The sequence below is a fragment of the Phoenix dactylifera genome, chromosome 11, assembly GCF_051530095.1.
Source record: "Phoenix dactylifera cultivar Ajwa chromosome 11, Ajwa_hap1_PhDact_Kaust_v1.1, whole genome shotgun sequence".
Taxonomy (NCBI): Eukaryota; Viridiplantae; Streptophyta; class Magnoliopsida; order Arecales; family Arecaceae; genus Phoenix; species Phoenix dactylifera.
This window is the reverse complement of record NC_143200.1, coordinates 2,502,366-2,525,875: the sequence shown is the minus strand read 5'-3', so window position 1 is coordinate 2,525,875 and position 23,510 is coordinate 2,502,366. Positions and strand designations below refer to the sequence as shown.

Below are 23,510 nucleotides of genomic sequence, written 5' to 3'. Positions count from 1 at the left end.
CCTACTGAGTTATGCAAAAAATAACTTAAAAAGACATTACCATAGTTTTATCATGAATCCATTTTGAATAACCATGCCAAAAATCAAATAGCCAATCACGACCCTGACAAGTTGCCACAAGATCTCGAGTGAGTTCCTCATAGAAGAAATGCCATCATGTCAACCACATGGTGGACAACAACCAGTATCCAATTGGCACCAAACAAGGATCCAGTAACTTTGCATAGGAGAATGGCCAATAAAGCCATAACAAGGGTAGCATAAAAGTTGCCTCAAACAAAGTTTTTTTTTTTTTTTTTTGACAAATTGGATGAGCATGAATATCCTTCTAAATATCAAATTTTGTATGATATCCTTCCAAAAGTGATATTTGCATATATGCCCTCGTAAAGCACTTGTTTTGCTATTTTCTTTTTTATCCTTATTTTTGCATATGTATCCACACAATCTAACGCCGTTAAAAAATTAACAGTTTCAAATTAAAATAACTAATATACCCTTAATGGATAGATGTGAAAAAAGAAATATTTATAAGGCGATCACGATGGAAGACAAAAAAGAATCATTAACGGTGTTAGAAGAATCATTATATTTGGGGTATTTGTGTAAAAACAGTGTTTTATGAGAATACAAAAATAAATATAAGTTTGAAGAGGGTATTCACGCAAATTTAAATTTTTAGAATAATATTTATAAAAAAATTATTAAATAATACAAGCGTAGATAAATCCAAAGGAATAGATAAAGAAAATTCCAATGAGAGGGTAAAAAAAGACATGATTAAATAAAACATAGCACACTAAAATGGTGTGCCACGTTGGTACGAAAACTTTTGCACACCTTATACAAACACTTGTGGGCTTAGCCTGTTCCATTTTTCTTTTTTTTAAATACAAATACATGCAGCCCATTATTTTGGAGAGACTCTCTGGAACATCATACTATTGTTCTTTCTCTATTGAATTGTGTATTCTGTTGGTCTTGCTCATGCGAAATTAGTGCGAGTAGCCGGTACCTAAAAAAAAAAATACAATCCAAATTAAGATGTTATAGCGACCATCCATACGATGGATCCTCGTTGATCAAAGCATGCGCGGAATACTGAATCCCTGATATAAGGGTGTGGTGGAATTGGATAAACAAAAGAAGCGCCCCACTTTTTCTTCTTTTGAAAAAATCGGTTAAATCCGCTGCCTGGGCTTCGGTGGCTCGGGGTTCATCGTATGAGCGATTAGGGATCATTGGGCAACCGAATCAAGATCGATTCCAAACTTTTTTTGGGGCAACCCAAGCTCGCTCCGTCCGTCGTCCTTCTCAAACCCCCAAACCCCTGCCGGGAGATGTCTGAAACCCAGCCACCGCCCAACGGCGATCAGGCCGGCGGCCACAACTTCGAGGCGGCGGCCTCGGCGGCGGCCGCGGCGGCGGAGGCCGTCAAGATTGCGCTGCCGCCTCCCAAGGCGGCCATCATCGCCGATCTCAACGTCGATCCCCCCGAGAGCGACGGCGAGGATTGCGCACTCGTCTCCGTCCCCGATTCCTCCGCCAGGTCCCTCCAGCTCGGTCGCCCTCCGCCTTCTTTCTCCTCCTCCTCTTCTTCTTTGTTGTCTGCTTGTTCTTCCTCGCATTCATGGTTTACAAACCTTTTATTGGCTGGCAAACACTCCTTTCTCGTGTCTTCTATCACCAAGATGTTGTTTTTATGCCCAAGAAGTTTGATAAAGGAAAATTAGAGCGTTTTACTGTTAGGTATAAATTGTTCTTTTAGGTGCAAAATGGATTATCTCCCAGGGAAAATAAAATAATCCATACCTTTCTGATTAAGGATGGAGTTAGCAATATTTATTAAGGGAAGATGGTAAACATTAACGGGGTGATCGATACAATTCCTTCTCATCTGTGATAAAAGGGATGGAATTGGATGCCTAAATATAGTCTATACAAAAATAAGGGTCGATCAGTTGTTCATTCTGAGTAGATAGAGTATAAAAGGGCATAATGTGGATGCCTAAGTTTTTAAACAATAAACAGATTTGTCATTTGCAACTGTATTTGATTTTAACTAGATGTCGCATTCAGTTTCTTGATTCTTCCAAAATAAGCAACTTTCCCCCCAATTCTGTCTATGTTGATCCCAAGCCCAGACAAATAAGGGGTAATAAAGGTTTGGAGATTGTTGCAAGAATACAATTTAAACAATGAAATAAATCATATTTGGTACTTGTTAATGCTCAGGAATTGCGATGTGGCGGCATGGGCAAGGTTTGGAAGTTTTTAAAAAGTATTTAGAAAAGCTTGCAGTAAGTCTGGGGCAAGCGTAAGATATTTACACCAACAGCTTGTGATAATGCCTTATTCTATCATCAAATGCTAATGATAATTATACTTCAAAGCAAACTTTAACTTTGCTATTGTTTATCACAGTAGCTCTTCGAGCCAAAACCTTACTCTTGTGGTAGTTAACACCTCAAATCTCAACCTAGTTCGGTTGTCCGCTGGCATGATAGACTTGTGCTAAATTATTAGATATTGGGAGGAAGTGAACCTCCCTATATCATGGTTTATGTTCTCAAGCGCTTCCATTCTGAATAACGTCTCCTAAAGCAGTATTTTACCTTCTTATTTAGTCCTATAAAATCTTAACTCGTTTATGTGGAATACATTTATGAATACAAATAGTTCATTGCAAAGGTGCAAGGGGATGATTCATTATTTCCAAATTTCTTATTTTTAATGATTGTTTAGAGGCTTTTTAGGATTTGTTTAGTTCATATTTTAGGATTATGAGGGGCTTTTGAGCTGATAATTGGGCTTATGGAGCTGGTGGAAGTATCAACACTAATTTGGTATCGATTTTATGGTGCCTCCCATGATCTGAGCTCTCTCCCCACCTTTTCTCTCCTTTTCCCTTCTCCTGTTATGCTGTATCTTCTATTTAGAGTAGTTACTTGCACAAGGCCTCTCCTTGGTTCTCAGTCCAGTGTCTAAGGCCCATTGCAGCAGCTTTGAGACTCCTTTTTTTTTTTCTTTCTTTCTTTATTCATTTATTTTTGGAGGAGGGGCTTTGAAAGCCAGTAAGGTTGAAGGATTTGTATTGGGGTTTCTCTCTATCTTTATTCGAGAGGCACCAATGTGAAGCAAACAGGGAAAAGAAAAGAGCCTCGGGTCTCCTTTTTTCATGCATCCTGGCAGATACCCATGAGTGTCAGTTGGTTCCAGTCACTGATCCTGGTTCATACTAGCCAGTGCAATCAGGTTTCAATGAAATGCTCCTGTTAATTTCATATATAGGGATCTTGGACTCAGTACCTCGCCAGTCTTAGCCAGGATGCTTGGGGTGGACTGGTACAAACTGGAATTTGAGCCTTTGCACGACGCACTTATGTATCCCATTGATCTTATAAATTTCCTTATGGTATTTATTACAACAGTTTTTAGAATGTTTTGAAGATATGTTGCTTTGCTGCTATATTTTTGCTTTCATAATCTAATCGAATTCCTAATCGGAACTGTATCAATTTGCAGGAGCAGTAACGATGAAAGCAACCTAGCAAAAAATTCTGTGATTATCAAAGACAATGATATTGTTGAAGCTGAAGGTAAGGTTCTTAGCTCAGGAAAATGCCATATAAGATTCAATGTTGATCATCTGCTTAATGTTGGAAATGATGCAGATCTGGATCAACAGTGTCATGGGGCTTCCATGTCGCGCGAGGAAAAAGTCAGCAATCTAAAAGCTGTGAGTTTCTCATCTTTAGGAAGCTGTATGATTTTTTAAGAATTTTGGTACTGAGCTCAAATGATCTGAATTATCATGAATGTAATTTTTTAATATGAAATTTGAGTGGACAAGTGTTTTGCTGATGCAAACCCTCATGAACCATGAGTAAGTTGAACTTGGCATCGCACCCTGTGAGCATGCAACAAATAATTAGGGTAATGGAGAAGTGACCGAGGTCTAGTCTGCTAAATGAGCCAATAAAAGTTGTAACTTGCAATGATGGATGACCATGGATGAGGGTCATGAACTTCAGGGAGCACCAATGCAGCCAGTCAGACAAAGCCATACAGGTCTCTCAAAGCACCTTTTGCCCTCCTATGCAACCATACACATCGTCTCTGTCATTGATGTCATCTTTCTTTAAAGCTAAACATTTAGTTCTACAAAAAGATGTACCTATAGATGCAAAGCTTCAATGAATGACTAATGACTGTCCTAATCCCCAACCAGGATGGTGACTAGAGTTTGAGGGTTTTGCTTAAGTTTGTCAGATGCTTGTCAAATTAAGTTTATATATATATATATATATATATATATATATATATATATATATATATATATATATATATATATATATATATATATATACTGGCCTATTTTCCATATTTTGGATCTTCTTAAATATCTTGAGTTAAGATGAGTGATTTGATCATGGGCTCAGGGGTTATTTTCATTGATAAAAGTCAACTTTTGCTAGTTTTACAATGGTTTTGAAACCATTTGTAAAAGGTTTTTTTTTTCAACGATTTCTTTTTGTTAGTGGTTGTTCGATGAAGATCTTAGACTTTATTCAATTTGTATGTGTCTTTGGGTTATAAGCAAGCTGGATCTACTAATAATGATTTAGATGTTATATTCATTCGTTTAGGTACTATTGTACCTTATTTCATCATTATTTAATGACAATAAGAGTTGACATTACTAGACAACCTAATAGTTCTTTTTCTTTAACTTAATTTTCTAGATTTTTCTCTCTCTATTTGCATAATTCTTGATACTTTAAAGTTTTAGCAGACTTGTATTTCTGAATAGCTAAAGACTGAATGGACAGAAACCATATGTCCAAAGGATAGTATACTATAAGCCAGTGATTAATAGGTTTAATTAACTTGCACTATGCTAGTATTTCCTTTTATTATTTTTCTGATTTTTGGTATCATGGGCATCTTATAAAATTTTTAAAAATTATTTAGGAGTGAAATCATTAAAGTGGAAAGAAAACTGCTAAATATATATTGAAACATTTCGGTCCAATCTTAGACTGAAAAGGTTTTTAAAGTTGTTAAAAATAGATAAACAAGGAAATCTAAACACTTCTAAAACTTGAGCTGATTTCTGTTGTGCTCAGATTTAAGTTATAATTGTTCCTTTTTTGGTAATAAGAAATATTATTTAGTGTTATGTATATATGAATACTTAATTAGAGAGTATGTCTCTTACGCAATTTATAGAACTCTCTTGTTTTTTTTTTGTTTTTTTTTTTTGCAAGTTTCTATAGATTATATTACTGGTCCTGATGTAGATAAATTATACTTAAATCAATAGATGAAATTAGGTACAAAAGTACAGCGAGTCACCAAGGTTTCAAAAAGGCAGCAATTGTATGTGAGCACTCAAGGTACGCCATAGTGTCTAAGCAGTATGTGGCTGCCTATGCAGTTCATATTTAAAAATATTAAAAATAATCAACTCGTGCTTATAGGTAAAAATAGGAAATTTGTCGATAGCTTGATTTAAAATTCAGTCAAATAAGAACAACTATACACAGGGTGGAGGGAGGATGCATATCTGTGGCTTGGGCTTATGCTGGCTACTTGATGCTCTCTGTTGGACCTGTTTACATGCAAAGGCAGCCTAGACCCTATTTGAGGTGGTCAGGAGGCCATATATGCATATGCAGCTACATAGACTTCTTCTTAAAACAGTTTCACTGATTAGCAGAAAATATTATCAGGTATGATGCTTTAAAAATATTTGAGAACTTTACAAAAAGTTGGCGGTGAGGGATGAAGACAAATCTTATCATTTGAACTGGAACAACGTCGTTCCTTTTACTCGTCTCAGAAAAATTCCTTGGAAGTTTTATGCACTCGAAAGAAAAATGCTAGTACATTTGGGTAAAGATGCATCTTGATATCTATCTGTGTGATGCTTTTTTGAATATAGACTTTTCTAGCTAAAACTTAACTGATATATTTTACAGTTAAGGTTACATTGGATAAAACTGCCTAGGTTCCTAATTCTGTGGCAAACATTTGTCTGTATAACTGCCATATTTTTAGTGAGATTAGTTTTTCCCCGACATTCTATATGGTGTGCTTGTGCTATTTTTCTGTTTCATCATCATCATAAATATCTGTATTGTAAAGTTAAACTATGCTTGTAGGGTTTGGTTCATGTCGCACGAAAGATGCCCAAAAATGCTCATGTGCATTTCATCCTTGGCCTAATGTATCAACGATTGGGTCAACCACAGAAGGTAATTACTGAATTTCATCTTGGCATTTATTTTTAACTTCACTGCAACTTCTGTCAAATTCGATCCTCTTGATAATCCTCCAGGCAGTCTTAGCATTTGAAAAATCATCTGAGATATTACTACGGGATGAGGAAGAGATTCGGAGACCAGATTTGCTTTCCTTGGTGCTGATACACCATGGACAGGTGCATTAGCTTATAACTCAAAACATTATACTTTGCATCCTTGCTCTCTTTGACATTTAAATCAAGTCAGAAAATAGATATTTGATAATGACTATTCTTAGCTTTAACATCATTCCCATTGCAGTGTATTTTGCAAGCACATACTGGGGATAGCTCAGATAAAGAGCTTGAAATGGGTGAACTAGATGAGATTCTTGTGAAATTGAAAGAGTCGGTACAATCAGATCCAAAACAGGCTGCTGTTTGGAATACGCTTGGTTTGATACTTCTTAGAACTAATCGTCTGCAGGTGCTCAAGTATTTCTGCTTTGGTTTTTTCCCCTTTAATTTCATAATATTTACAGGTTATTTCACAAAATTCACTAACAATCTTCACATTTCTTTCTTTATGCTAATTTTGTTCTCTTATTTTCTCCAGAGTGCTATATCAGTTTTGTCATCCCTCTTGGCCATTGTTCCAGACTACCTGGATTCCCTTGCAAACCTTGGCATTGCATACCTTCAAAGGTGTGATGATTTTGTCAACATTCTGAAACTGCCGCCTGCTTCTATAAATTGGACTAGTTGAAGAATGATTACTTGATTTAAAATGAGGTGTCCCTTAGTTTTCACTTATACGAGAATTTATATGAGCTCTTTTTTATTGGAAATGTAGATAGCCCCATGATTGGGGTCATAATCATTTGGAAATTGTTATACATTAGGCTTGCATATGGTGTTGGCGGTTTATTAAGTCCTGAACCACCCATGTTGCACCAAATAAGGTCAGGTCGAGCCCAATCTGGGTGTGTATTGCTAGGTCCCAGGTGAAAAACCTTTGTTTTTTTACAATATATGAAGGTTGGGAGAGGAAATGAGAGATGTTGGGAGCTCTCCAAGTGCAAGATTTGAATTGATCAAGCTCAGATCACTAGGAAATCAGTTGGAAGAGAGTAACTTTGATTGCCTAGATCAAGGTTCACAAATTTGGTACTAGGTACCGTACCAGTTTGATACTGATGCTCAACATGTAGAAGTGTATTGGCATGGTACTAGTTCATTTTTTTATATTTTTTTAAGTTGTTATGGATATTTTAAAGTGTAGGGATCCTTGTAATATGATTTTAAGGTTATTTTATTATTGTTTTATTCCATATTAGTCTCAAGACTGGATGATTGCTTGATGGATACAATCATAGTAAATAAACATAGATAATTCATAATTTTTAACTTGAATATATATATATATTCAAATATATTTGAATTACAAAATATATATCGACATCTAGTCCCTCATGGAGTATCTATACCGCTTGTAGATGTCCGGATTTCGTTCATAGTTGAGGTCTTGAACTTGACTCCAACCAAGGTATTATGCCCACCTCCATATACAATAACTGGTCCTCTTGGATAGCCACCTTGATACCGATCCTTTGTATGATGTCGAACTTGCTATCTCACCTGAGAAAAGATTGTGGTACCAAAATTTGACCGTTATTCTAGCTGGGGCTGTGGATGGTAGTGGCCACTCAAATATGACCCATCAAACGAAGGGTATGCTTATGGGTCATAAGCCGGCTGTGCAGAATATGACTCAATATACAATGAGGATCCACTGACATCCAAGGATCCTTCTTTGGGTTCTATATCATTAGCTACAGTAGTGTCAGTTTTGAACTGCCTCAAGAGGCTCGTCTCCTATATGCTATTGTACCTTAGCGAGTTTTAAATCATGTACCTTGGTTCGTATCTTATGTGGGATGAGTGAAATGAAACTTGATGATGAATGGACTCAGACTATATGGTTGCAAGTTGATTCGCCCCCGCCATGTCTACTGCTACCTCCCTAGCCAGTAGATGCTTTATCATTTGATTGTCGTTAAGATCATTGCTCGTATTGTGAGATGATCTAGCCAACCGGTCATTTAAGGGCTCGGTGGTCTTGAAATCTAAGTGAACATGCTCCTTATCAACTCTCCCTAATGGATCTACATCTTTCATTCTTTTCTATTTTTGTTACTTTGATGAACTGCTTTCTTTCCCTGGCTGCCCCTATTTGACTGGCTATGCTAGGTGGCGAAACTTTCATTCTTGCAGAATGTCCTAGCCAAGGTTTGTTGTATTGGTCAGTACTCTACTGTATCAGACGTACCACACCAGTACCGAACCGATAGACAGTCTCATATTATACCAACTCTCGGTATGTCTCGTGGTCTCATTCCGTATTGTGTACTGACACCGTAATGGGATGGTACTAGTATGGGATCCAGTACCGAGACGGTAAATCTTGGTCCTAGCCATATTGCTATAGAAGGCCACGCTGATTGGCCTGACCTCCTTGGCTTGGCCTGGTGCCATTGTGACCTATCCCTACCATCTCCTTGTTATATCTTTGGGTGGAGTTCTCAAACGTAGACTCTTGCGATTTTGACTGGCTCCCTTGACTTCTATGGTTGCTCCTTCTACTGGGATTCGGCTAGCTGTGATCATGACATTGCCATATTGTTAGATATATTAGCGACTTTATAATTTAATTTCACTTAATACATGCATAAAATAATTTAAAAACTATGCATCGTGTCCTAGAAAACTCCCAATTAACAATACACATTGCCATATTTTTCATTATTTTAGATGAATTAATAATTTTAAGGTATTAAACATTTTAAAACTTTGATAATTTACAATGTAATGCAAATAATGGCCGACTTACTTCAAAAAATATTTCTAAATTTTCTATGCAATATTTTGTATTTATAAATATTTTTATTATTTTAAATAAAAATATTAATATGTAATTATAAAATGTCTGAAAAATTAAATCGATTCAAAGTAATACAGAAGCCTATCATTGGTACTACATATATTTTTCTGCCTATGGGTATGTCATTATAATCACTTATTTTTGATTATTTTTTTAAAATTGGGGTTAGGTTCAGGTAGCCATTACCATGCCAAAACTTCAACAGTTTCCTGCTAACCAAGTGACATGCACACTCGCAAACATGTTACTGTTTTTTTTTTTTTGAACAATTTTTATTTTTAAACTGAAAAAATATTTTAATCTAAAAGATCACATGATTGATTGAATATGGTGATTTCTTCAATGCATAATTAAATTTATAGCATATGATAAAATTATGCCAAAATACAAAAAAAATTGGCATGATCTCCCATTCTTGTAGCCATTTTTGGCCTATTTTAGGCTTAAAAGAAAAAAAAAAAAGAGAGGAGAGAAGAGGGAAAAAGATTTTGCCTGTTTTCTTCCTTGATCAGAGCTGCTGACCTGCAAAATCTGTCCGTCCCCTTCTTTTCCTCACTCCCCCATACTCTCAAGCTTTTTGAAGTTCAAAAGAAGAGGACAAAGTGGTCAGGAAGGCCTTTTATCCTCGCCCTCATCAATTATTAGTTTGAAATTGGCAAAAAATGGTCTGAACTACGCCGAACTGTGTGAAACAGGGCAATTTTGCTTGGTTCAAATTGATTTGGGCTGGTTCCTGTCAAGTCCCAAACTGATCACTCTAACCAACCCGATCCTGTGCCAGTTTGGTAAAATGTTCTTGATTTTTTTTAGAAGATATAAAAAACATAAAAAATGTGTTCATAAAGTAGATGAACAAATAATAAAATTCCAGATATAAGAACTGTGTTCTTGCTCATCATAAGCCTACATATTGCATATCTAGTGTTAGGAGCATCATGTCTAGTTCTTTAATTCTTTTAAATTATGAATTCCAAAATTTCTTTTCTTTACTTTTAAGATTTAAAACTCTCAGAAACATGCTAATTTTATGTGCTTAAAGCTTATTAGAGATCAAGAAATAATTCTAAAAGGCATATAGCCATATTAATTACATAAAGTGGATTTTGCATTATTTTATATGTTTATAACATGATTGATTTGGATATTATGATCTAAGGGATTGCATGATCCATAAGATGGATCTAGATCTCATGATCCTAGCGGATTCTAATCCAAGGATGAGATCCATATTGTGAGAGCCACTTTGTTGTAGGATTTAAACAACAATGGCTCCACAATTAAGTAAATAGGATTGATATCTCTGCCATTTTACTTTTACACTTTGCATTTCCCAGATTTCTGACTTGTTTTAGCATAGTGAATGGGAAATTGATAGACTTGTCCTGCTGTTGATAATTAATGTTGTTTTCCCTTTTTGTTTGAAGTACTAACTAACAATTATGTCCAGTGGAAATTTGGAGCTTTCTGCAAAATGCTTTCAAGATCTTATTCTTAAGGATCAAAACCATCCTGCTGCTTTGATCAATTATGCAGCTTTCCTTTTGTGTAAATATGGATCGATCATCCCAGGTATGACCCTAATACATTTAGTTCCTTCCAATTATCTGTTCTACTTTATTAGGCCGATATCCTATACTGTTATGGATATAACATGGAAATTTTATGCTTGTATTATCATTTTCTTTTTGCGTTCAGATGTTTGTTCCTGTACTTATTTCTTGTCCTGTCTTCCCTAGATTCACCACATATGCACCTTATGTTCTTATGTTTGTGATGCTCCTCTTGCATTCTTGGATTATCTTTATTTGTTAGAATTTGAATCATAGGATAATGCAGGCAAAATTACTAATTGTTATCTTTTGTTAATTTCCCAAGAAATGCATCGACCAACTGTCATATAAAACCATTAAAACACCTCCCTTCTTCCTCCATATTATTTATGGATCAAGTTTCCAATGAGAGGGAACATGACCTTGGTAGTCACGCACGTGGATGGGCACTAGGTTTATATGACAGATATTTAATAGAATTACTTTTTTGTTGTAATTGTTCAAACTGGTGGTGAACCTAGCCACAAATTCAGCAACCATGAATAATATGGCATGATTGAAAACTTTGGAAATTGGAAAAAGAAATCAGGTGAATTCGGAAGAAGTTTAGAAAATTAAAAATAAATAATAAAAAGGTCAAATAAAAATTCTTATATGTAAAAAAGGTGAGTACATATTTTCATCGCTGCTAATGTTATTTCATAAGAAATTTTAGTTTGCTAATTTTCAACCCAATAAAGAGGAACGATTCAGAAAAAGAAAGAAAAAGGCTTTCTGGGATTGTAATCAGGGGAAAGACTTAATGTTCCTTGCCACTTCCAGTTCAAAAAAAATATTGGAATATGCAAAAGAGAAAACTAAAAATTTTGAAGATCTAGAGTGTGGAAGGCAGAAAAATTGTCCAGGAGGGAGATGTGGTGTGACTCTGTGGGTTTGATTGGAGTCTCTGACTCCATTATTATTGTTGTTGTTGTTGCTATTGTTATTTTTTGGGCCTGACATGAGGCATTAGGCAGTGGGACACATTTAACTCTCACGTTTCCCCGAACCCTATCACATTTGTCCACTAATGAGAGACAACCCTCATTTCATTCATTTACCCTGCTGCCTCAGCCCATAAGTGATCTGCCAAATTGCAATCTATGTCCATGTCAAGATAAAACTGAAGCTTCAGAAGTTAATCTGTCTTGCAATCTCTTCATGAAATCAACAAATTTTGTGAAACATTCGTGATCTGTTAGCCAACCAGCAAATTAGTCATCGAACTATTCACCTAACTTTCAAGTCATGAATAATTCATGTTTTTTTGGGAAAATTGGCGAATCTTGTTACTGTGGTGCTGAAAGAAAGAACAAGAGTGCCATTTAAGGAGACTTGGCACCAAATTATAGTGATTCCTTTTTCTAGGATGCTCGCATTAGCTTATTATAGTAAATCTAGCAGCAAAGCTACAGTTGATTGGGTTTTATCATGTAAATGATTTTTCATAAGTTTAAACTAGTCATGGTACTCTTTGACATTCCATAAGATGTCTGTGATAGGTGTTTGGCTTCTCTTTAGGTCAGCTACCTAAGTAGAATGATCACAGAGAACGGCAATGATGCTCAATATGTGTTGAAGATACTTACTGATTCTTGATGTCTTTCAATAGATAGCTAATCCCTCTCTCTTATATAACAATGGTTGTGAGGATTGTCCATTGAGTAGTTTATCATTTAGTTGTCTTGTTGAATGTACAGGTCCAGGGGCAAATGCAGGTGAAGGGGCTTATCCACATCAAGTTGAAGCTGCATCTGTTGCAAAAGTGTGCTTAACAGCAGCAGTAAAAGCTGAACCTAAAGCTGGGGCATTATGGGTGAATCTTGCTAATGCATATTATGTGGCTGGTGATCATAGGAATGCAAAGAAGTGCTTGGAGCAGGTAGCAACATGTCCTTGGCTCATTTCTTCTTAAAGTTTTCAGGCTATTCTTAATGTAGCTTGGGAGTTTAGGAGCTCTGAGTCCATCTATTAAGAAGTGGAGAACTCAAATTTCTGGTTGATATGCCAACAGAAAGGAAATGATATTTTGTTATGAGGTGTAAATTTTACAAGGAAACCTTTCCCTTTTTCTCTGGCCAAATTGCTCCACTTCTATCTATATTGATGGAAGAACCTAACTGTGAGTTGTTAGTAAGGGAGCAACATGGCTAACTACAGACTTTTTAAAATTATTTTTGCACATTAATCTGCGCAAATAACTTAATAGAAGGTGTTCAGATAAAGGAAGGTACCAATGGAGTGCAGATTGAGGGTCACCATGTTTTCTTATACTAAATTACTCTTGCCGTATGCTTGTCTCTGTGCAGGCAGCAAAATTGGAGCCTAATCAAATGTCTGCTCGATATGCTATAGCAGTTCATCGAATTAAAGATGCTGAAAGGTCACAAGATTCTACAGAGCAGCTTTCCTGGGCTGCAAATGAAATGGCATCGATTCTAAAAGAAGGGGACCCTGCAGTAATTGATCTTCCAATAGCATGGGCAGGGTTGGCGATGGTGCACAGAGCTCAACATGAAATTGCAGCAGCTTTTGAAACTGAGCAGAGGGATTTGGTGGAGGCAGAAGAGCGAGCTCTGTATACATTAAAGCAGGTGATGCTTCCTGTATCAATTCGAATGCTCAACCAAACTAACTTCCTTTTTCATTTGTTGGCAATCTTTCTGGTTGAACTAGATACTACATTTTCTGAATTGAAGATCACCTCTTACTTTGCAATCTAAAAGATTTTTCTAAGATGGGATGGCTATTATCATTTATTTTATTTATCATAATTCTTGCTTTCATAACAAACATGTTCTTGTAATAGTACCATAAGTTAATCAACTTTCTTATTTTTCATCCAGCACATAGTGATAACATAAAATCTAGTACATTCTAGGAAATATCTAATGGGCATTTCTCTTCGACATCTTTGTGTTGGTTATGCAGTAGAAAGACATTATCCGCTTTTACTTGGCGTCCATTTGTTTGGCATGAACTTCTTATACCTAAGTATGTGTCTTGTAAATATGCCATGTCATTTTCACTATACATAGTTGAGTTGTAGATAAGGATGTATCATAAGGACATTTGATGAAGTGGTGCTCTGACTTTGGAGTGTTTGTGATCGTCTAATACCAGTGAGGCTTCAAAGGGAAATAATGAATCAACTATTGGACAAAATCTATTGGTTAATTCAGGATTTAGGCTGTAAAATATTTGTGAAGCATGTAAATATAATTTAAAAAAAAAAAGATATCAAAGTGGATGCATGTTACAAGTAGGAAGGATATAATTGGAAATGGTTAAATCAAATGATGCCTTGTAGTAGCAAAGTTGAGGGTGTTTTCTTGTACCACATATGATGGCCAGATCAAGGAGTGCAATTAATATATGTAGAATGATTGATGTTCCAGTTTCTCTGATCTAGGGGCAGCAAAATTGACTAGGAGCAATTATTATTTATATCTAACTATTTAATCACATGTAAGGCTGGCAAACTAACGAGCTGTTCACAAGCCAGCTCGCATTCGGCTTGGAATTCAGCTTGAGCTCGGCTCACTTGATTACTCAATGTCAAGTGAGCCGAGCGTGAGTTAGGTTCAGCTCACTTATTTTTGACTTGCGAGCCAACTCATTATATTATATTATATTAATTTATATATTATATATTATATGCTATATATTATATATTATATGCTATATATTATATATTATACGTTATACGTCATACGTTATACACTATACATTGTACACTATCCATTGTACATTATATATTATATATTATGTATTTTATATATTATATATAGTAAGTAGATATTGTATTTATGGATTTATAAGTAATAAATAATCAGCTTTTGGATTTTAATCCGGTGGCTGACTTATTAAATTGTTCAACCATTGATTAAAATTCAATAGCTCTAGTGGGTGGAGTAAATAGCGATGATTATGAAGCCCTAAGACCCTAAACACCTCTCCCATTGTACCACCATGATCCACTTTCCCTTTCTCTTGGTTCCCATTGTGGCATCCACTCAGGCACCCACCAATGGCCTTTCCATGGCATTCACTTACATGCCACCACCAACCTCTCCTCTCGATCTCTTCATAGCATCTCTCGCTGCCACTAGCCACCCATAGGCTTCTCTTGATCAACAATGGCATCCATTCTCTCCTGTTTCTCCTATCTTCCATCCTCCCTCTTCCTCTCCTCGTTTTGCTTACAAGTGCTGATAGGAAGGGAGGTTGATGATGATGAGACAGCAGGCACTCTTTTATTCCCTCAAGGTAAAGGCTCCCCCAAGCTCTCTTCTACATAGCAACACCCCCCCTCCCTCCCATTCTCCATGGATCGACAATCTCCTCCCATCAAGGTTTTCGTCCACTAAAAGGAGGATTACATTTCAAGCTAAGCCGAGCTCGAGCTGACTTGATTATACATGAGCCAAGCACGAGCTAGGGTTTCTCAATTCAACTCGATTTGAGCTGAGTCATTTTAATTTCAAGCTAAGCTCAGTTTGCTCATGTTTGGCTCATTTCCACCCCCAACCACATCGGAAGTCATGAAAAAAATACTTATAGGAAAAATGTCGAAAATGTTTTCTCTTTTACTACATTTCTTATATTAGACTAAGATCCTAGAGTGGAAAAATGAAAAAGCATTTGGCCATGTCAGGAGTTATGCAAAGTGTTCAAACTTGTTTTTCATCCTAGAATAGATGAATGCAGGCTTGTCATAAAATTCCTCTTCTTATAACTGCTCCATAATAAGAGTGAAGGCCCGATTGAAACTTATCAGAGTTAGTTTTGAACAAATCATAGTTAGGCCTTTTTCGAAGGGAGAGTATCTAATCTAGTAGCCACATTAACAGAAGAGTCCCGCAAATTAGATCTCTTCAATCTCCTTGTTATGCGACTTAATTTTCCACTAAAAACCTAATGGTCTCATTCTGACCAGATATGCAAATTTGCTACTCCTAAGGCAAAATAAGATGGAGAAGACAGCTATTTTGGCTCACTTTTATGTAGGTGCCCTCTGAATTTTGTAAGAGTATCTTCTATGAGGAGAGAGAGAACAGGGTTAATGTAGAAAGTCTTCCAAATATAGTATATGAGCAAAGAAAGAAAAGATGGTATCCTTTGAATCAGCCTTGGAAAGCATGCTCCTGGGAGTAGCATAAAGGCTAAACTTGCAAGTGTGAAGAGTGAATTAGCTAATTCTTTGCTGATTGTTAAAGATAAAAAGCTGGACTTATGTACATGACCTGGATTCCACACAAAACTATCCCAATTGTTTGCATCACATATTGACAGAAGACTAGAATCCATAGATGTATTGTAGAAATGACATGCGGCACATCACAGACCATTCCCAAATAGTTGTGTAGTTGTCACATGGCGTTATTGAATGCAGGCTGATTGATTTCATCCAGGAAAAGCATTGAATACCAATGCACCTTTGTCAAGGATGGGCTATATCATTAAAGACAGGTGGAGCAAAGGGAGCATCAACCACTACCACGGGTGTCAATCTGGGTCAATTAGAAGTTGGCCGATAGTATAGGTCAATCTGATAACATATAAGAAGTTAAGGTGTATATTGGAGACACACACATGCTACAGGCTGAATATGCATACATAGACAACATTAATGGAAAAATTGGTCCCAAGGTAGTTGCCAGGCAGTATGAAGTCGAAGATAAGGAGAAAATTAAAAATTTGAAGTTACTGTTAGTAAATAATGAATAAAAAAATGAAGGTAACGGTGGTAACCAACCAGGACACATGGCGAAATAGGAAAGGAAATGGAGGTAATGACAATAACGAACCAAGATGCATGGCGAAATGGGGAAATTACTCAACCAAGCGGCTGGCGCATAGGTGGCATTCTGATAGTTAGAAGTCCTTGAAGTTCAAAGCAATTGAACCCATCTACTTCTTTCTTTTGATCTGATGAAAATTGGTGGCACACTTGCACAGTTACTCAATCAATTGTAGAGTTGTTTTCTTTTCCATCCATCTCAAAAAAGAGGGAAACACCAATGAGTTGGATGCAAGGTTTAAAAATCGCTGGAATGGGATGGTATGAGCGGTATTGCACTTTTCCAGCTGTAAATTGGCACTGATACATAGCGTGCTAGTATGGGACCCCTATCATGTGTCGGTACTTGTTATCATATTGGCAAGTTTGTTGGACCGGTATCGGAGGTCGTACTAGTTGGTGATTGATTTGGTATGGTACTAGTATGTATCGTACTAATTTGAGGCATACTGAACTAAAGGGAGGGAGGGGAGAGGGAAGAGAGAGATGATGGAGAGAGGGGTTTATGGAAGGGGGGAGGGAGGAAGAGAGAGGGAAGGGGAGAGAGAGGGGGGAGAAGGAGAGGGAGGAAGAGAGAGAGCAAGGGAGGGGGGAGAGGGAGGGGCTTACCTCAAGGTATCGATCGGGGTCGAAGATGTTGGCGAGGGACCCCATGGCATCGATCAAGGATAACGGTATTGTCTTCAACGTCGATTGAGGGTGAAGGTCCCGTCTTCGACATTGATCGATCATGTCTGCATCATCTTGGGCATCGTTCGAGGGCAATGGAGTCAATTGGCACTGAAGAGGGGGAGAGATTAAGAGCATTCAAAGCTTTCAGCTGAAGGGTCGAAGGTTCTTATGAGCCGAACTGACCCAGAAGGATGAATCATCTCAATTTTGTGTTGGTTCTGTTTGGGACACGCTGGACCATCCCGATTTCATGTTAGTTCAGTTCAGTATGGGATCCGTTCGGCAAATGCTGCTCATTGGTTTTTCAAAAAACCTATATGCTCTCCAAAACCTTTTTTTTAAAACCTTGGAAGGATGCTTTTGCCTTATGATTTTCCAAATATTTTAAACTTGAAAGTGCTCTAAAACTTCTAGAACTACAGACACCTCTTACAACTGCCAATGGGGATGGCAGCCAAGCATGGACACCTGGATCTAACTTCATGCTTATCTCTCGGCACCTTTCTACCAAACCCTCGGGTTTCTATGAGCTCCACCTCCCTTGCCTTAGGACTTTTTTAGTCCCTAGAAGATCCTTGTATGCCTGACTCAACCTGAGCCCTTAACAAATCATACTTACATTTATCTACGAGATCCAGATGAAAAGCATATGAGACTGAAACCGCTGCACTAACTAAACCCATATGGTTGCATGCAATATTTAGCTTCTGTGGCCATTTCTTGTTGGATTGTTTTTGAAATGCAATGAAGCTTGCAAAGTTGATCAGACGTGGGGATACTGTGGTAGATTGGCTTAATGGTCCGTAGTGTTCTCTGCAGCGGGATATGAGATAGCAAGATTTGGAAGATAGAGGGTTCTGGAGTTACTTGGTTGAGAGCCAGGAGATGTAGGTGAAAGTCAATTTCTGATGACTGAGGATGATAGATCTGCATTGGTAAATATTTGTGCAAAAGTTGTAAGAGCAAACTTGACAGTAAGGTTCCTCTTGTGCTTGGCAGAGGAGGTGATGCTGTAGAAGATAGGGAAGCCCTTTTACCTTTTCTTGTGCTTTCATTTAGATAAGTAATGGTGGTTCTGACTTAAGACTTTTTTCTACCCAAAAAACTCAGGCTTTTTTTTTTGTATTTGGAAGTGTTCAATGTTTGTCATATAGACAAACAATTAGATAGGTCTTGTTTGAATGGTTCGAAATATGAATTATATTGAATGTGTTTTCTCACAAGTCAATTGTTTTTTCCTTCAACATTATACTGAAAAGCACTTTCATTTGAAAATGAAACAGAAGAAGTGGAATATAAGTTATACAGTGAATTATCCAAGAATAATTCTGTGGTCTTTCTTGTTGAAATTTGAAGCTGTTAAGCAGAATTTATATGTACTAGGACCCCTTGCCATTGGGTCCTCTGTATTGTGTTCTGTTGTTTAATAGCAAGCAAACATGGTGGTGAATGAGCTGACTGTTCTTGTGACCATCTCATCTGAAGGAAGAACATCCACATCTAAAAAATTAAAGCATCACTTTGAGATGCATGGTTATTTGATGTCTAACTCTTTAACCATGAGACAGTCTAGTCTTTTTTGTAGTCTTCGATGATGTTCATGTCTTTATTTGCTATTGCTTTTTCAGGTAGTAAAATCCGTAGACTTGCATATTTAAGTTTGCTGAACCACCTTTTTTTTCTTAAATTTGTGAGAGAGATAAAGGGAAGGAATACCCGCCCAAGATAAATTACCAACGTTTAACATTTGGGGATGTATCACCAAAGATTTGAACCCAGAACCACCTTCTAGGAAGGGAGAATGTGACCATTGGGGCTTTGTCCAATTCCCTGCTAAATCACATTTTGAAGGGATGCTTTTCTTTAATATGGCATTTTTCTATTCTGATGGTTCACCTAAGAATGAATCCACTTGTAAGTTGTAACATTGATTATCTGAATCATCACAATTCACAGCCTTTCTCCAACTTTCCATCAAGTAAGCTTACGCCACATCCATCTTCGACACATTAAATTCTTCACAGTAATGGATGTTTATTTTTTTGCAATTATTTTCTTGTATCTCTTATACGCAAGGATTGCTCTGCAACAGGCAATTGAGGAGGATCCAGATGATGCAGTTCAATGGCATCAACTTGGTCTTCACAACCTTTGTACCATGCAGTTCAAGATGTCAGTTAAGTTTCTCAAGGCTGCAGTAGCCCGATGCAGGGAATGCAGTTATGCATGGTCCAATCTTGGTAATTGTCATCTCTTTTTAGCAGTTAAATATTCTTCTTTAACTGGGCTATGAGTCAGCCAAAGACAGCATGGTGGGAATATGATTTTTATTAGTTTATTAGCTGGATGCACATGGTAATTTTGAGAAAGGACACCGAGGAAGTAAAAGTCGATGGTTGGGAAAGGTGATGCATAAAAATTAGGATGCCTAATGTCATGTTGTAAGATGATATGTTGTATCCTCTAAAAGGATGAGGGTGGGGTATGGCCTCCACAACTAAATCTCTTGATGATTTTTTATTATGATCCTTGTATGGCATTTTAGGCATTCTAAATTCTCTTGATCTTCTATATGATGCTGGAACTGATTGATAGGGTTAATAACTAGTTAACTAGTTTCATTTCTTAAATGAGTTTGTTGATTGCATCAATCTTGTTCGTACAGTCAGGAAATGCACAAGAATAATTTTATAAATGCCATACAAGTGACTAAACTTGTTTCACGCCCATGTTGCATAATATTTTATGCCTAAACTTGTTTCCAAACCCCATGTTGCATAATTTTCTATAAATCTATTGCATATGCACAATATAAATAGTTTTTAGGCTAACATCTTAATCTGGTACATAAAATTCTAAATTGAGGTTTGGCTTTTGATATTTGAGCTCATTGTTGTCACAAGTAAGATAAGTGGTTTTAAGAGCAATCAATGAGATCTGATTAAAAATAAAATAAACTACAATTAATTACTAAAATTTGATCTGAAATATTGTTGGCATCAAGATTTAAAGCCCGGTATCGGTTTTCGGCCAGACCAGTATGGCACCAGGCTGTCCTGTGCTGATACGATGTGGGGCTTTGTACTCTAACCATGCTGGGACAGCCAGGAATCATTTTTTTATTTTTTTTCTTTTCATTATTTTTTTATATTTTTATACATGATGATGTTTAGGCCAGCTTGTTTTGTATTCCTTAATATTTAGAGGATGTTTTTAAGGATATGCGATAGTTGAATGTTGATATTGATACTGAGTCTGTCGTACCGGTCGGTACGGGCCGGTACATTTTGGTACCGAATAAAACTGTTATGGTACAGCTATATTTTTTTTGTTCCAACCATTCACAATCCGTACCGGTCGGTACTGGTACGTACCGACCCGTACCAAATCCGTATCGATTGGTACCGGCCCGTACCGGCTCTAAATTTTTTTTTGGCTTTTGGCCCGAACCAGCCAAACCGGTACGGTACCGGTACCGGCGCCCACCGGTACATCAGTACGATCAGTACGGCGGAATTTGATACTAACACTCAATCATCAATCGACTAATAACATTTATGAGTGAAGAATAGCAAATAAAATATAGTATTGAAACAGAAAAATCAAAGTAACCCACTTTAATAGTATAATCCCATGCATGATGTTGATGCCTCTTATATACATGCAGATCTTGCTGGTAGTTGGGACTTAAACATTATACCAGCTTGGATATTGTCCTTACCCCTGCTTGTCATAAGATGTCAGATGATGACTCGGTTGTGGTTCGTGATGCTGTGGATGTGTGTACATCTGAACCTGCTCAGGAGTCAGGATAGTAGGAACTAGAAAGTAGCACTGTTCCATCCCTTTCTCTCCTCTTATCCTTCTCTCTGGCTCTCTTTCTCACATTATAGGGTCAGAAGCGCCTCACAAGATGCTTAAAGGCATCTCTGAACCCAGCCACCCCCATGTCCTTTGAAAAAGGAAGCAAGAGGCATCCCAACCGGGATTGCCTCATACCAATAATACTTGTATTGGTATCAATCTAGTTCGGCTGGGATGCCCCATCTGGGACTGGTTTCGGTGATCCAAGCCCTGTCTCAGTGCCGGAATCCCATCAGAAAGCGGTAGCATTCGTAGCTTCCTTGTTCGACCGGTAATTTGAACCATGACTAACAATCTCTGATATATGACCATGTGAATGTCTATTCACTTATCAATCTTTTCCTAGTTAGTGGGCAAATTTAGTTAAAACATTGTCTTTTCTAGTTTATTTTTATAATAGGTATCATATATAATTTTGTTTACTTCTTCCAGATTCCATATTAGGATATTTTTGACAAAAAAAAAAGATTATGACAAATGTGATAATATATACTTCATGTGTCAGGTGGAAAATTCCTGTTATTTTCTGAATGAAATTTGTTTAGCTGCACCTCGAAGATTCCTGTACTTTTCCTGACAAAAGCTACAATTTTTCATGTTATAGGTATTGCATTGCAATTATCTGATGATCCATCTTCGGCTGAGGTAGTATACAAGCGGGCACTCTCCCATGCTACAACCCAACAGGCCCATGCCATCCTTTCTAACCTTGGAAACCTGTACCGTCAGCAGAAGAGGTTTGAACATGCAAAGGCAATATTTGCAAAGTCTCTAGAACTGTGCCCAGGATATGCACCAGCACACAACAACCTTGGGCTTGTTTTTGTGGCAGAGGGCAGGTGGGAGGAAGCTAAAGCTTCTTTCGAGAAGGCTTTACAGTCAGACCCATTGCTTGATGCTGCCAAATCCAACATGATGAAGGCAGTGGCCATGTCTAGAATAGGTTGAACCATTTAAGCGACTTCTTCAAAATGGAGTGAACCTGTGGTCAAGGCTATAGGTCTTTTTTCAACCCTATGTAGGTCAAAACGAGAACCGGAGATCCTTGTCCCTGCTCTGTCGAATTGGTTCAGAATTTTATTTGTCCCTCCTTCCAAGTTGAAAGCTTACATCCTGTGGCAGCCTCTTTCTTCAAATCCTCCTCATTTAAATCAGGCTCTTTTGATCTCCTTTCTTGACCTCAGAGAGTCCCTTCTTGTGAACCATTTGCTTCAATGGTTAAGGCACAACTAGAGATTGCAACAACATATTGTTCCCATGTTAATCTTGGTCATACTGAGACATGCCCAACAGCAAAGGCAATAGCTTCATGGAATCAGTTGTACGTATTGGATAGGATGGGGAAATTAGATTAGACGCTTTGTACATGCTGAGCTCTGAAGTTACACAAGTAGTATTCTGATCTCCAAAGCTTTAGTAGGATGGTCTATTAAAATGGCAAAAGGTTGGAATCCCCAAAAGATGCTCTCTACTGTATTCATGTGGAGAGGACAAGGCCATTTCAATACTTCGTGGTTCTAGCTTTTGTATCTTATTTGTTTTGAAGAACCAATACACATCATCGTGATTAGAAATTTACTAGAAGGCAACTAGGTTACCCTTGAATCAGCATGTGGATCAATGAATCCAGCAAACTACATGATTAGCTTGTTTCTGTTATCTTGATTATTTCTGCAGTGGTTGAGGCTTTGGTGTGTTTTGGCTTTGTCATGGACTGGTGAATGCTTTTAGCAAATAGACCTCATATGTAGTGAAGTTTGACATCGAGACAGATATTTAGCCCAGGAAGTCCAGTGATTTTTCTTTTTCATATTTGATTTGCAGCAGCCATGTGAATTGGGGCTTATCCCAATTGTCGCTTCCCTTTGCTTATCCATTAAACATTTTGGTTCTGACCTTGAGTGGTGTATCCCTATGCATTTGGTTCCATTTTGGGACTAAGAAAGATTAAATTATTTTAAAATTAAATATCATGTAGCTTGAACTTTTTCAATCTTAATGAACGAGTTTAAATGTAAGCTTTAACGATTCAGCTTTTCCAATCAAAAATTAAGAAAGTTTTGATTTTTCAATTGTTTCAAAATTAAATATCATATAATATGGGTAGTACGATGGGGATTTGAAGGTTGTGGCCTCGCCCTGTTCAGTGGAATGTCCAGCCAAAAAATCTGAAATTGGCAGTTTAGATGGAGGGTTATTATGAGAATCAACGTGTCTAGGAATTCAAAATTTCGCAGATAGAAATTTTGAGGCCTTTATATAGTTTCAGTGATATGTTTGTATTTATATATGAATAATATCGAAGAACACACATTATATATCTAAAATTAATTAATAATATTCTATTATATTTGACGTCTCTTAAAATTAGGCTGTTATAAAAAACCAGTGAAG

The 23,510-nt window shown here is 37.2% G+C and overlaps 1 protein-coding gene across 2 annotated transcripts; it reads left to right on the top strand.

The window, feature by feature from the left end:
- The first annotated feature begins 1,077 nt into the window (after positions 1 to 1,077).
- On the top strand, positions 1,078 to 22,926 carry LOC103712438 (tetratricopeptide repeat (TPR)-containing protein). 2 transcript variants are annotated; one of them, XM_008798962.5, is made up of 12 exons: positions 1,078 to 1,549; positions 3,526 to 3,599; positions 3,675 to 3,739; positions 6,168 to 6,260; positions 6,344 to 6,445; positions 6,570 to 6,734; positions 6,864 to 6,952; positions 10,636 to 10,757; positions 12,478 to 12,659; positions 13,087 to 13,371; positions 19,345 to 19,492; positions 21,721 to 22,926. In XM_008798962.5, the coding sequence occupies exons 1-12, from the start codon at positions 1,341 to 1,343 to the stop codon at positions 22,062 to 22,064; spliced, it is 1,878 nt and encodes a 625-aa protein (XP_008797184.3). In that variant the 5' UTR covers positions 1,078 to 1,340; the 3' UTR covers positions 22,065 to 22,926. The 2 variants fall into 2 exon arrangements, with proteins under 2 accessions (XP_008797184.3, XP_038984273.1); XM_039128345.2 differs by having other exon boundaries at positions 1,271 to 3,415.
- The last annotated feature ends 584 nt before the right edge of the window (positions 22,927 to 23,510 follow it).

Bases quoted from the DNA above. Each gene is read 5' to 3' on its own strand.
- LOC103712438 (XM_008798962.5), top strand. From the start codon at position 1,341: ATGTCTGAAACCCAGCCACCGCCCAACGGCGATCAGGCCGGCGGCCAC. The intron at 3,600-3,674 runs GTAAGGTTCTTA...GAAATGATGCAG, and splicing joins TGATATTGTTGAAGCTGAAG to ATCTGGATCAACAGTGTCAT. The intron at 6,446-6,569 runs GTGCATTAGCTT...TTCCCATTGCAG, and splicing joins TGCTGATACACCATGGACAG to TGTATTTTGCAAGCACATAC.